Source organism: Acanthaster planci, linkage group LG14 (genome assembly GCF_054643075.1).
Source record: "Acanthaster planci isolate LZ-2023a linkage group LG14, COTS_SCS, whole genome shotgun sequence".
Classification (NCBI taxonomy): Eukaryota; Metazoa; Echinodermata; class Asteroidea; order Valvatida; family Acanthasteridae; genus Acanthaster; species Acanthaster planci.
The window spans coordinates 2,040,361-2,052,473 of NC_141790.1; the positions used below are offsets into that span (position 1 = coordinate 2,040,361).

At 41.4% G+C, this 12,113-nt stretch overlaps 1 protein-coding gene across 5 annotated transcripts; it reads right to left on the reverse strand.

The window, feature by feature from the left end:
* Nucleotides 1–945: 945 nt before the first annotated feature.
* LOC110986019 (peroxisomal N(1)-acetyl-spermine/spermidine oxidase-like) lies at nt 946–12,113 on the reverse strand. 5 transcript variants are annotated; one of them, XM_087145881.1, is made up of 7 exons: nt 11,975–12,113; nt 10,442–10,685; nt 8,289–8,380; nt 6,580–7,495; nt 6,132–6,232; nt 4,503–4,706; nt 946–2,710 (listed from the first exon to the last, which is right to left on the reverse strand). In XM_087145881.1, the coding sequence occupies exons 2-7, from the start codon at nt 10,614–10,616 to the stop codon at nt 2,570–2,572; spliced, it is 1,629 nt and encodes a 542-aa protein (XP_087002007.1). In that variant the 5' UTR covers nt 10,617–10,685; nt 11,975–12,113; the 3' UTR covers nt 946–2,569. The 5 variants fall into 5 exon arrangements, with proteins under 5 accessions (XP_087002007.1, XP_022103285.2, XP_022103284.2 ...); XM_022247593.2 differs by having other exon boundaries at nt 11,872–12,100; XM_022247592.2 differs by having other exon boundaries at nt 11,881–12,099.

The following is a 12,113-nucleotide window of genomic DNA, read 5'->3' on the forward strand; positions in this document are numbered from 1 at the left end:
AGCTCACGCATGACTGCTGCCAAAGCCATGTTTCAATGAGTGAAATTGCTGCCCAGAGATAAGTTGCAAATGAATGGAAATTTACATGTTAGGTGTGCGGTTGACTGTGCTGTCCAAATGTACATTGATGTATATATGATTTCCAGGACAACATCCCTATTCCCTCTGAAGGCAGAAACTTGTGGTGAAGATGCAACACGCGATCTATCTCGAGCTCTCGCTGAAAGTGGGTTGAACATCTTGACAGTAAGGCCAATGCCATCCTAAATTGGGTCAAGGACCATCCCTCGATCTAATCTGACGCTTGATATGAAGGCTACGAGCTTGAGGCTACGTACCTTTCGAGGAGTGACTCACTGGAAGGAACTGCTAGATGGCAGAGTTGAAAGCATGGGCTCATTATCAGCAACACAACTGTCGAATATAAATACATGTATTTCTAATATCATAACTATACACGTGCCAATATCTACGACCCCGCCAGCGTCTACTACTACACCAGTAGCCCCTTTCACAGAAATGCCTAAGCGCTGGTACAAGTGCACGATCATTGTTCTGCCTATGAAAGTAAAGCAGGTACAGGTCTAGAACAAATTATTACAATACTACAGGTGGTGTACAAACGGCAACTGTGTTCTAATACCACCAAAGAACGAGAGCTTGTATTGTGTCCGGATACAAAGCTGCTGAACTGAAGCAGCTGCAGCTGAAACTAGTTAGCTATCAGCGTTTGAAGCAAGCTATGGGACGGAGAGAACCCCCTTTGTGTTGGTCACAGTTTTACCGGAATCTCAGGAATTCTATATTCAGACATCTAGGGGGATGTGTTAGGTAACAGTAGTCCAGAGTACCTATAGGGTTTGGACATGTATGGGGTACCCCTCCGTCCCATATCTTGCCAGGTATAGGGCTGCAAACTCAAGGAAGCAAGTTCAGAGACCCCAATTTACCAAAACATAATGGTAAATTTAATTCATATCCTCAGTTGTGGGAAAACTTATGAACCAGTATAGGTAAAAACATACTATGACATAATGTAATTACACATAGCATCTTACGCCGATTTTCTATAACGACAATCAATACTGTTGGCATTCTGTTCTTGAAAAAAGAAGATATAATATGCAATTTATGGCCCAGTACCGACTATATTGTAAACAAAGGAAAACGTCACATCACTGCATCATGGCAAGAATGTATTATTCACACTCTTAGTAAAATATCTATACTTAAAAGTTCCTGACACCATCAAAATATATAAAAATTTAACATTAAATCATTATTTCAGATATAGAGAAAATCAATTGTTATTCGAATATTATAATTTATTTCACCACAATGCTAAAATTCATATCACTTAGCCATAACCCAATACTACATATCTGAAATACTTGCCTTACAAATGTATTTGCGGATCCGAGTGTCCAAGGTTTACATTAAAAGCTAAACTTGGCAACTTACTTTAATTCACGTACACTCATACCTGAACTGCATAGCACAAGATAATAAGTCTGCATGTGTTCGATGGTACAGCGGCAGGAAAGAGTGCATCCCAAACCAAACTGATATAACAGTTTCACATAGAATCGAAAATTACACAAATGCATGATTTAATTCAAAGTCTAATGTGTAGCAAATCAAACGTTACAGGTACACAGAATCTTTTCCCAAAAGTAAGAAATCACTGGCTTTTAATCATATTTAATCCAGAAATACCAGCACCAATCATCACCTCCTTTCCAAATATATCAACTTCTTTCCTCTCTCTTTTTTAGGCAGCTTAACATTTTTACATTATTTGTGAATACCCACTTGAACAACTTCAGCAATTTTATCAATGCTCAAAATTCATTTTCTGACACTGTGTGTCTATGAGTTGTATACAGGATAACAATACCTACACCAAATTCAAACATTACTATAATTAATGTGTCAACAACAGCATTATTTTTCTCAATTTTGATGTTTTTAGAGGTCCAAGGCCACATGGCCACTACCCACATCACACGAATTATTCAGGACTGTACTGCTCCCTTGCAAATGCCAGGAGCAGATAAAATATAACAGGCAGCACGTATTATTTAAAAGCAAAGGCCAGTTCATACTTCAGGTGAATGCGTAAGCAACGTGAATTTGACATCACAATCTGCACTGAAATTCCACCCGAGTTGAAGTCTGTTCGACTTTTACGAATTTGCAATGCAACCATTTAGTCTGATGTCACAAATTTGTGTTTGCGTTTGCTTTTGCGCCAAGTATGAGCCGGCCATTAGCTGATTAGGCTGTGAACAAAAAATATAAAAGCAGCAATCGTAGGTCTACGGCTAATGCTACGTGTATAACATAATGCAGAAGGGTAGCAGATGACTGGCAAGTACACTGCAGAACGCAAAGCAGAAAAGCAAACCAAAAGCAGCAATACACACTATGTAGGCCCCTATAGGAAAGCTAACAAATGACAGGCCCTCGTCTGTCTGACAACAGGTCCCAGGAAGGCAACATGATATAACTGCTAGAGGGAAATGTGCTTGTAATGATAGGGGGGCAGTTCCAGAAATCAGGCGTCCATTTACTGATGTGAAGGCTTGGTACTGAGCTGGTGGAACTGAATGAGACGTTGTGCTTGTTGTTGGCCTGTAATCATTGCAGCATGGACAGTTGAGTTGTACTCCTTGTGGCAACCCTCACCGGCAAACAGCAACACTGGGTACTGAAGACCAGAGGCACAGGAAAATAAAACGTCAGTTTTCACTGAGCACACAATCCGCTCCGAGCAGAACAAAAGAGGGCTTTTATTTTTTTACTCACCACATAGGTGGGCCAAGAGGCTTGCAAGTACATACTCATTTGACGGGGTGCACTTCAGCTTGGGGCGGATAAGAATCAGGCCTATGGTCAGGTACTTTAAAACCTCCGGCCCCAAGACTCTAGATTGTGCCACAAGTTGAACATCGACAAATATACACGGCATTGCCGTTGTCACAGTTCATTTCACGAGCTTTCACTTGTCTTATTAAGACTGAATGACTTGTGACAGACCTGCAGGCACTTGTGTTGGACACGGCTATAGTACACCTGTACAGTGCTCAGAGGAAATTGTACCTGTACATGTGTACAAATACATATGTACATTCCAAGGCTTTTTTGGCCCTCGACAACTGGCTGCGGGGCAAACGTGTGAGCATGGCAGCCCCACACAAATCTTACCCTGGGAACACATTAAACAACACTGCAAATATCCAATCTGGAAAAAAGTTGTCCCTCTCAGTCAAAAAATCAGTCGAGCAACTGATTTTTATCATTTCGAGTTCACTTCCCAGTCTGGGTACTGTAAAGCCAAATGACTGGCTGTAAATGTTAATACAACTTGATGTACATGTAGCTGTGATAAGCAATCTGTCTGTGTCAGTTGTCTGCCTTTGTCTGTTGGTGGACTTTGACTTGTCACGGTACCATGTACCAACCAGAATAACAAGGGTCAGGTTGGAGGAAAACAAATAATCACAAGACTGCCAGAGGTTTTGAGGGCCCCGCAGCAGTGTACGGTCTACGGTACACTTTTGTTGTGTTTACCTGAAGGCACCCAGCCCTTAAAATGCCCATTTCTTCTGTTCCACATTAACTTTTAAACCTCAAAACACCTTCGTAAGATTCTCCAGACACAAAAAAGGATTTTCTGAAAAATCCCAAAACAAGGACAAAATTCAGAAGAAGAAATCCTGAAATCAGGAAAATCTTGACAAATCTCACAGGTGGAATTTATGATCCAACTGTTTCTTCCTAGCCTGTTCCAGTGTTGCAGTCAAGACCAATTAAGACCTTCACAAGACCACACAAGGCCAACACATCCAAGACCTCCAGTCTGGATTCCAGTCACAAGCTACATTGTATTCAAATGATGAACCGCAACAAAAGAATTCCTTTGTCGTTGTTCAAAATGTTGCTTGTGCATGGTCTTGTGATGGTCTCGACTACAACACTGGCCTGTTCATAAAGTGTAGTCAGGGGAAACGCAATGGAACTTTTGACTTTTAGTGACTATAGAATTTCCCTGTACATGTACATGTGCTTTACTGGTTGGGTGCTTGGTTTGGAGTGATGGTATCACTTGCAACTGCTGCATACAGAATGGGATAGACACATGATAGATGTACCATGACCCACTAGCACTAACAGGTATGGGGCGATTAATAAGGTAGCCAACTTTTAAAATGTTAAAAACATGTAAGTAACTGTCATCCTGACTTACCTGTACATGGAAAAAGTCAGGTTTATAAGCAGCAATTATTTTTCATACATGTCGCATCATTAGTATTTCAGCAAGTACATGTACATGTATACACACAGGTGTCATGCATTTGTATGCCGTTGTATGTACATGCATGCACGTACAAGTATGTCTAAAAGGCCGAGTCCAGTCCCTCTCTCTGGTTTGGCTTTGTGTTCAAAGATACATTAAGACCACAAAGGGTGGGAGGGGAGGGGGGGAAGAGATATGTCACCTGTGCCATGCCGGCATCTCCAGCCTGACTGCCATGCCAAACTGGAGAAGAGAGCACATCAAACTCCTCTCCCGTCCCATGCATCGGAAGGGTCGAAGTGTACGACCCTCTGATGTACGGATTGCTGTGCCAGCGGGACACGATCACTTCAGTTGGCGCGGGGATTTTCTTCTTCAGGAACTTGTACAAGACGTCAGTGCACATCTGTGGAATGCAAGAAGCCTTTGACCAAACAGTATATAGTTCACAGAAACCCAGCCAATAAACCGGTACATGTACTGGATGTACAGAGATGAGGCAAATAATGACCCACTTGGATATTCTTACACCTCATGCCTAAAATGAAGTGTGTTTGAGGTCTTTCTGAGGCGTATGCAAGGTCTGCCTATCACCGTAGCCTGTGTGTATGCGGACTCACACGAGTGCTTTCTTCCTGAATGACCTGGCAAGTTTGAATTGAAATGCCGAACTGGCTCATTCTGATGTAAATGCATACGATAACTCTGTGACTTCTACATACATGTTCTTACACATGTAAATTGCTACTACACATACATATAACTGTGTAGGGTAACGTACAGTTCAGGAATGGATTTTCCAATTCATTTAATGCATTATTAGATAGGGCTTAACCAATTCGAATAATTCACTAGTTGAATTTTCGACGTTCAATTTGCTTGAACATATGAGTATTCGGTCGTACCAACTGGCAGATTGTTGATGAACAAACATACAATATCAGTTGCAATAACACACACAATGTACATTATAATCAATTTAATAGCCTACATGTACATCTGAGATCCTCAGCCAAGATTTAAGAGACAAACAATACTTCTTGCCCTGTTGAAAATTTCTGTTCCTTTTACATTGTTTAATGAATAATTTACTTTTTGAATTTTTGTAAGATTTCTATCACTTATTCATTTGAATCTGCTTGAACAAAACCTCCATAGTGTAATTTTTCTCACATAAAACAAAGAAAATTACCCATTCCTTTTCATGAATTTTGCATTTGAATTAGGAAAATAATATTAGAATATTTGAATCAATTGAATATTTGGATTTTTAGATATTCCGCACAGCCCTACATGTAATATTACATGACATTAGGTAAAGAAGGAACTTGTATCAAAAAGAGCCTTAATGAAACAATATTCAATTGACAGTTCAAAAGTACGCATACATGTATACATACATTGTGTCTGTATTGTCAAATTTAAATGCAGCAGGAATACAAATGAACAGCAATGGATTGGATCCTAACAATCTCTTTATTATAAGCAGAATGTTGTATCAACAGTACTCTATTAACCAGTTAACAAGGTTTGACTGTAACTGCATGTTTATTAATGAGCCCCATAATCTCATTCCAAAACCACTGGTAGACTCCAGGGCATTATTTGCACATCTGTGTAGGCAAACATGTACATACATGTACACTGTAGGTTGCTTCCCAAGTTTTCCAACTACTAGTAAATGATACCACACCAAGACTAAATCTGACCTCCTTTGCTTCTGATGTTGCATCTTCATAGCCTGGGCACGTTTTACAATGTACATGTACTAGGTCACTTGTCCTTACTATGTCATTTTTGAAGAAGTACAGGTACCGGTACTTGTACCTACCTTGGCAATATCTGCATCAGAGAGCTGCTCCATTTTTTCTGCTTCTACACCAGAAATCCAACCGCACAGCACGTCATCATGGCCATCCACTGTGTCAAAACCTAGTAGGAACAGAAACACCGTCTAGTGTGCATCAGGCATGAGGTTTGCTCACTCATGCTCCCGATGTGCCAACCATCACAAGATCAGACATGAGGCAGGACACATGACTGGTCCCAAGTTAAACCTGGGTGAAGGTTTACGTAGTTTGCAGTATCCCATCCAAAATGATCACAATTTACATGTACAGTATCAGTAGATGCTGGTATTCATCACTTATCGTTTTAAACTTTCAAGTTTTTTCAAAATTTCAAAACTACACTGCTCAAGCATCTTCCCAAACAACAAAAACCTGCAAATACAAGTAATGTATGCTACAAAGAACAAAAATCATTGGATGGAGACAAACCTGTAAATCTTCTCATTATTTGGTCGTGGAGGTCTTTCAGGTTTTCCTTGCTGCTGTCACTGGTTTCCACGGTAACTAGAGGTTCATCATGCCATGGGTCCTTGTCCCACAGCAACTGTATCCCCTCAACATCTCCTTCACTGAGGTGTGTCCAGAAAGGCTCCTCAAACTTGAGAAAGACTTTGTCAACTGTCCCAAAGTGCAGCGTGTCAATGGCCTTCTGTTTGTCTTCCGGAAGAGCGGGTCTGAACAGCCTGGCATGGTTCTCTTTGAGATAGCCGATGGATGAGGTAATAATCACATGATCAGCCACTATGTCCGGATGGTCTTTCACTCGTATTATGACAGGCTCCCTTCCGCAGCTTGCTTCATCAGTTGGCGACTTTTGTTTCCAGACTATCTGATCGACGGGCTTGTTGAATTTCACCGTATCCTTGGGAAGCCTTCCAAGCAACACGTCCAAGACTCCTTGGTATCCCTTCTCACCGAGACAGCAGTAGTAATCACCGGGAATGTCGATGTAAGAATTGTAATGAATCAGCGACAGGTCATATGCACTTTGGCAGGCGCAGTCTATGCACTCGGCTCGCAGACACCATTTCCAAAGAAGCTCACGGACGTGTCTCTCGTCAGCACTAACGTCTCCCTTTGAAATCAACTGCTTCATTCCTCTCACGAAGTACTCTCCCACACTGACACAGCCGTCATGGGTACTTTCATCTCTGCAGGCCGTGATGAGGTTGTCATACATCATGCGAACCTGTTTAACAATTGAGCGAGAGGCAACGGAGCCGTCTTCAAGGAAGTAGATGTCTCCATCAGAGTTGGTGTTTATCCATGTGCTTTTGTCATTGGATTCGGAGCATGTGCTGCTACTGTCGTCACTGGAACTTTCACCACTAGAGGAGTCTTCTTTCTGTTTGGGAAAGAAAAAGTCAGTGATTCTTTTTTACCAGCCTTTGCCTTCAACAGTTACATAGCTACACGTTTAAGCACTGCCTATAAACCTCTATTATAGGGCATCATCTTGATTTTCAACTGTTCAAAGCAATGTACATGTAACTAACTGAGGCTGGAAAAAAAAGAGGCAGTTCCCTTTTCATCAATCATGTCAATATGTGAAGTTGTATTACTACTGAATGGGCTTACTAGGGAACATGTACAAGTGCATGTGTTTCTACTGCATCCAGCATTTTTGGAAGGAAATGTAAAAACGAGTTTGTTTACCAGTGCTAAAGATGTTAAAAAAAGTGGTTCTTGTAAATCTTCAACAAGCAAAAACTGTCCGTCCAAAGTTGTTTTTGCCTCTCCACAGGACAGTTGGACAGCTAGATAAGACACTGTAAGATGCATGCAAAACTGACGAACACAGATCTGGGCTGATTTTGATGCACATGGTCATGTAACTGAGTGCATGTGTTCTTTTCAATTCTAATGGAAATGCAAATTAGAATGCTTGCGAACAATGACATTAAGTTCCGGTGTTTGGAAATGGCATGTACTTATCTTGTTACAATGTAATACTTTCATCAGTTTAATCATGCCCTGGTAAAATTTCCTAAGGAGAAAAGTGTGACCAACAGTAACATTTACATACATTGTATCAATTTGTCATGTTTGTAAGCTACTCTTGAATCTGGCAGAACTGCACAAAACAGGTCCAGGCTAGTGCAAATCACACTTTAAGAGGAAGACATGTACATGTGTACCTTAAGGAGTCCGTTCTCCCGAGCAAAGTGGTAGACTGGATTACCCTCTTCTCCATGTATCCAGTTGGCACCGAGTTCAATCTGCCGAGGCCCTACACATGAAACCAAAAGATGCACCAAACCAGGCAGTTAGGGTCATTAATGTTTTTCCATCATCTTCAAGGGTGTGTAGACTAGGAGGAGGTGGTGATGTTAGGGGTAAATGCTGACAATGCAAGCACATCTGGAAATCATCGCTGCTTTCCTTTACAGTCTGTACACTGTATAGGTTGGAGACTTGGAATGAATATTCTGGGAAAGAAAATGAAAAAATTCCCACCTGTGCAGAGACGGTAGTTCTGTTCAACTATGAGGAAATCAGCTGATCCGAGGAAAACCCGAATATATATGGGGAAGATCTGATGAATAGGGTATACTTCATACACGTACATGTACAGTAGGTGTGCACACTCATGAAACCAATGGGGAAATGTACGCTTGCCTCTTCTTATAGGGATCATCTTTATTAACACTGTACTTTGTACACTGCCTACCAGTGATGTAGTAGAGTACCAAACATTGAGTACTGAGTATTCTGAGTAAACACAGTGCCGAGTACAGGCCGAGTCTGAGTACTTTTTAATCGAGTCCTGGGAAAAAATACAAGTTCCAGCTTTTCAGAGTCCGAGTATGAGCTGAGTACCAGTACTCGAACACTGGTGCCTACTGTACATCATGTACTGTACATGTACACATGTACATGTGTAATGGATGTGGGTCTCTTCCACAGAGCTCATCAGGGCCATATTTTTTGACAATGGGTCAAATTTGCAGATAAGTTGGCTGTATTTTCGATTACGCAAAATGCAAACTGTTCCAAGCATGTTTCAGTCCAACACTTTGGAAGTACCATATATGTACATGTACATGTAGATTCATGTACGGGAACTGTACATTAAAAAAACTGATTTCACAATTAATGGCAGATGTCGGTAATACTGGGTTGCTACACCATTTTCATGAATTTTACACATAGTGAGCAGTTGAGATTGCTGGCAAGGGTGTATAAATCCCTACATCAGGTTAGAAAAACCTGTGATTTACGGGCACTGTATGGGGATACATTTACAGTAGAACGCTCATTACAAGTGGGGTATGTACATGTAAATTAGCATTCCAAAAAAAAAAATCTATGCTGCCAGGCAAAGTACCGGTAAGTGCATGTACCTATCACTTGTTTTTATACTGAGTACCACAAGTGTCTTTGTTCTTATAGACTAATCTGATTAGACGCCACAACTGCGGTGGCACCGCACTCACACGCACATTCTTCAGCTTGATGCGCGCGTGCCTTTGGCAAATCACGACACCCTGTGGGCCGAAGAGGCATGTAACGCGCGTACCACCAGTCCACGAGCATTGTGCCACCGCAGTAATGGTTTCTAATTCTGGTGGTTAAAGTACACTATATAGTTGAGCATGGAGAAATATTTTATTGGTGCATGTACAAAATATAATGCCTCGTTGGAGTCAGTGTCAAGACACTGTCTGATGTTCATACTGTATATACAACTGTGTGCAGTGTGCATGGTGCATCTATGTTTTGGTTTTTCCTATAAATGTCTATACATGTACCCCCTGCAGTACAATTGGTTCAGTATAGTACTGCTCGGTCTGGTAGTGATGCGGTACTGTGAATTTCATTTGTCGCTGGGTTAATGTTCAGGGTGAAATCGTATCGCTCTTGTACATTTTCAGCACTGTTTTTCTACAGGTCATCACAATCTACCAGTACTATTTTTTATAGGCAAGGTCCTCTCAGCAGGGTCCGTTGAGAAGTTTTTTTTCTCTGGGTCAGAAGCCCAAAATAGGGTCGGATGGATATAAGAACCCCAATTTAAAAAGGGTGCTCTTAGTACCTGTATACATGCATGCACAAAGTACATATGACAAATTTTATACATAACTTTTGTACAGCATGCCTTCCTAATACTGATGCATGAGTACATGACTTGTACATGATTGTCTGTCAGCTTTGCATGAATTTTATAAGTAACTATGACATATAAAAAGTACTGCCATGAATAAGACACTGACTGAGAAATACTTCTTCAAGAAAGGCCAGAAGAAAGTTGGACGGAGTACATTTAATGCCAAAATGTCTGACATTTGACCTGAGTGTTTCTCTTTATCCATCACAAAGGTGTGAATGCGACCGCCTGGACGCTCCAAAGCTTCGAAGACCACCACATCAAACATGCCTGCCTCGGTCAGTTCGACAGCGGCAGCAAGGCCTGCCATCCCTGCCCCCACGACTACCACGCTCGGTCTGCCCCTCTTTGTTGCCATACTTAGTGCAATGCTAGGCCTACGGACGCCACTAAGTTTTTGCTGCAGTTAGGCTGACCTGTTGTCCATCTGAAAGCAATAACATGACCTAAAAAAGTCAAATGTAGCTGGGAAAATATTGAGATGCATGAACTCACTTAGAAAAACAGAATATTACGGACCAGTCCCATAGGGTTTGGGCTTGTACATGTACACGTATACATGACACAAGGTGCCATTATAGGCCTACTGTCAAGCGGTACCTCCTTCCAGTAAACGGACTCTGCAAATCACCCAACAAATACCAGTACACATGCATGCATAAATCTTGCGGGCTGGGGGTGTATATCCCCCACTTCTTTTCTTCTTTTTGGGGGAGGGGCTATTGAATCACTCCCCCCTCCCACTTTTGTGGTGCACAAAACTTAAAGTGGATTGTGAAGAATTTTCCAGACTTCCAATGACTAAAACGCACCAATATCACTCAAAAAGGAATAAAATAAGCCACAGGCATGACAGGCCCACATGTACATGCATGCCATTCTGGATACATGTCACCACAAATGAGCTGAAAGTAAGAATTTTCACAAAATTGAGATACTGGTATTTTTTAATTTAGCAAAAAAGAGAGCTTTCCAATAGAACTGTATGCAGTAAAGGGACTACGTGACATTCTGGCAGTGTTGAGTCTTTCTTTCCAACGTGATTGTTTTGAACAACTTTCTGACTGGGCACAAAAAATACTATCACTGAGTATCATCAAAATTGCTGAGAAAATGACATTTTTAAATACCTGCTCCTGCTAATTTTTTTTAAATTAAATAGGCCTAGACAGGTTATTCATTCTGATTATTACAAAACCCCAAATAAAACTTGACCTCCATAATAAGAAAAGTGGAGTGCGACTTTAATACGCTCAGGCAAGAGTTCCATTATTTATAGCTTATTATACTTGCGCCAGTACTTATTCCCGAAAATTGACCTATTTATCATGTTTATTACAGGCTACACCTCTCTCCTTACACCATGCCTACCCCCGGATTTCAGGCACAAAATCACGCCACTGCCAGTGATGAGGCCTACAACTTTTACAAGATCGTGACAATGTCACGTCAATAGACGCGCCAGAGTCGGAAATGTTCAAATGTAAGGCGATTCTGTATAGATTGTAAGACTAACTTATACCAGCAGTAAGCCTGCAGTACAGTACATGTACATGTAGGCCTTGACCTCGTGAATACTACTACTACTGAGCCAGTACCGTGCTAGTTCGTACCATGCTTACCCGCCAGTTCCACTTGAGCAAATGTGCAAAGACAGACACAGTGCCTCCACCGTACGCGTTGGCCTTTCCCCCCCATACGAAAGCCAAATCTTACCAATGAAGTATAACTTTTCAGCCTGATTTCACGGATTGCTAATTCGAAATAACAAATTACTTGAGCCTCTAGATGGCGCTGTTTTGCGTGGATTCGAATGTGATTCGAGGCTAGGCATGATGCGTCATACTTCTATTTC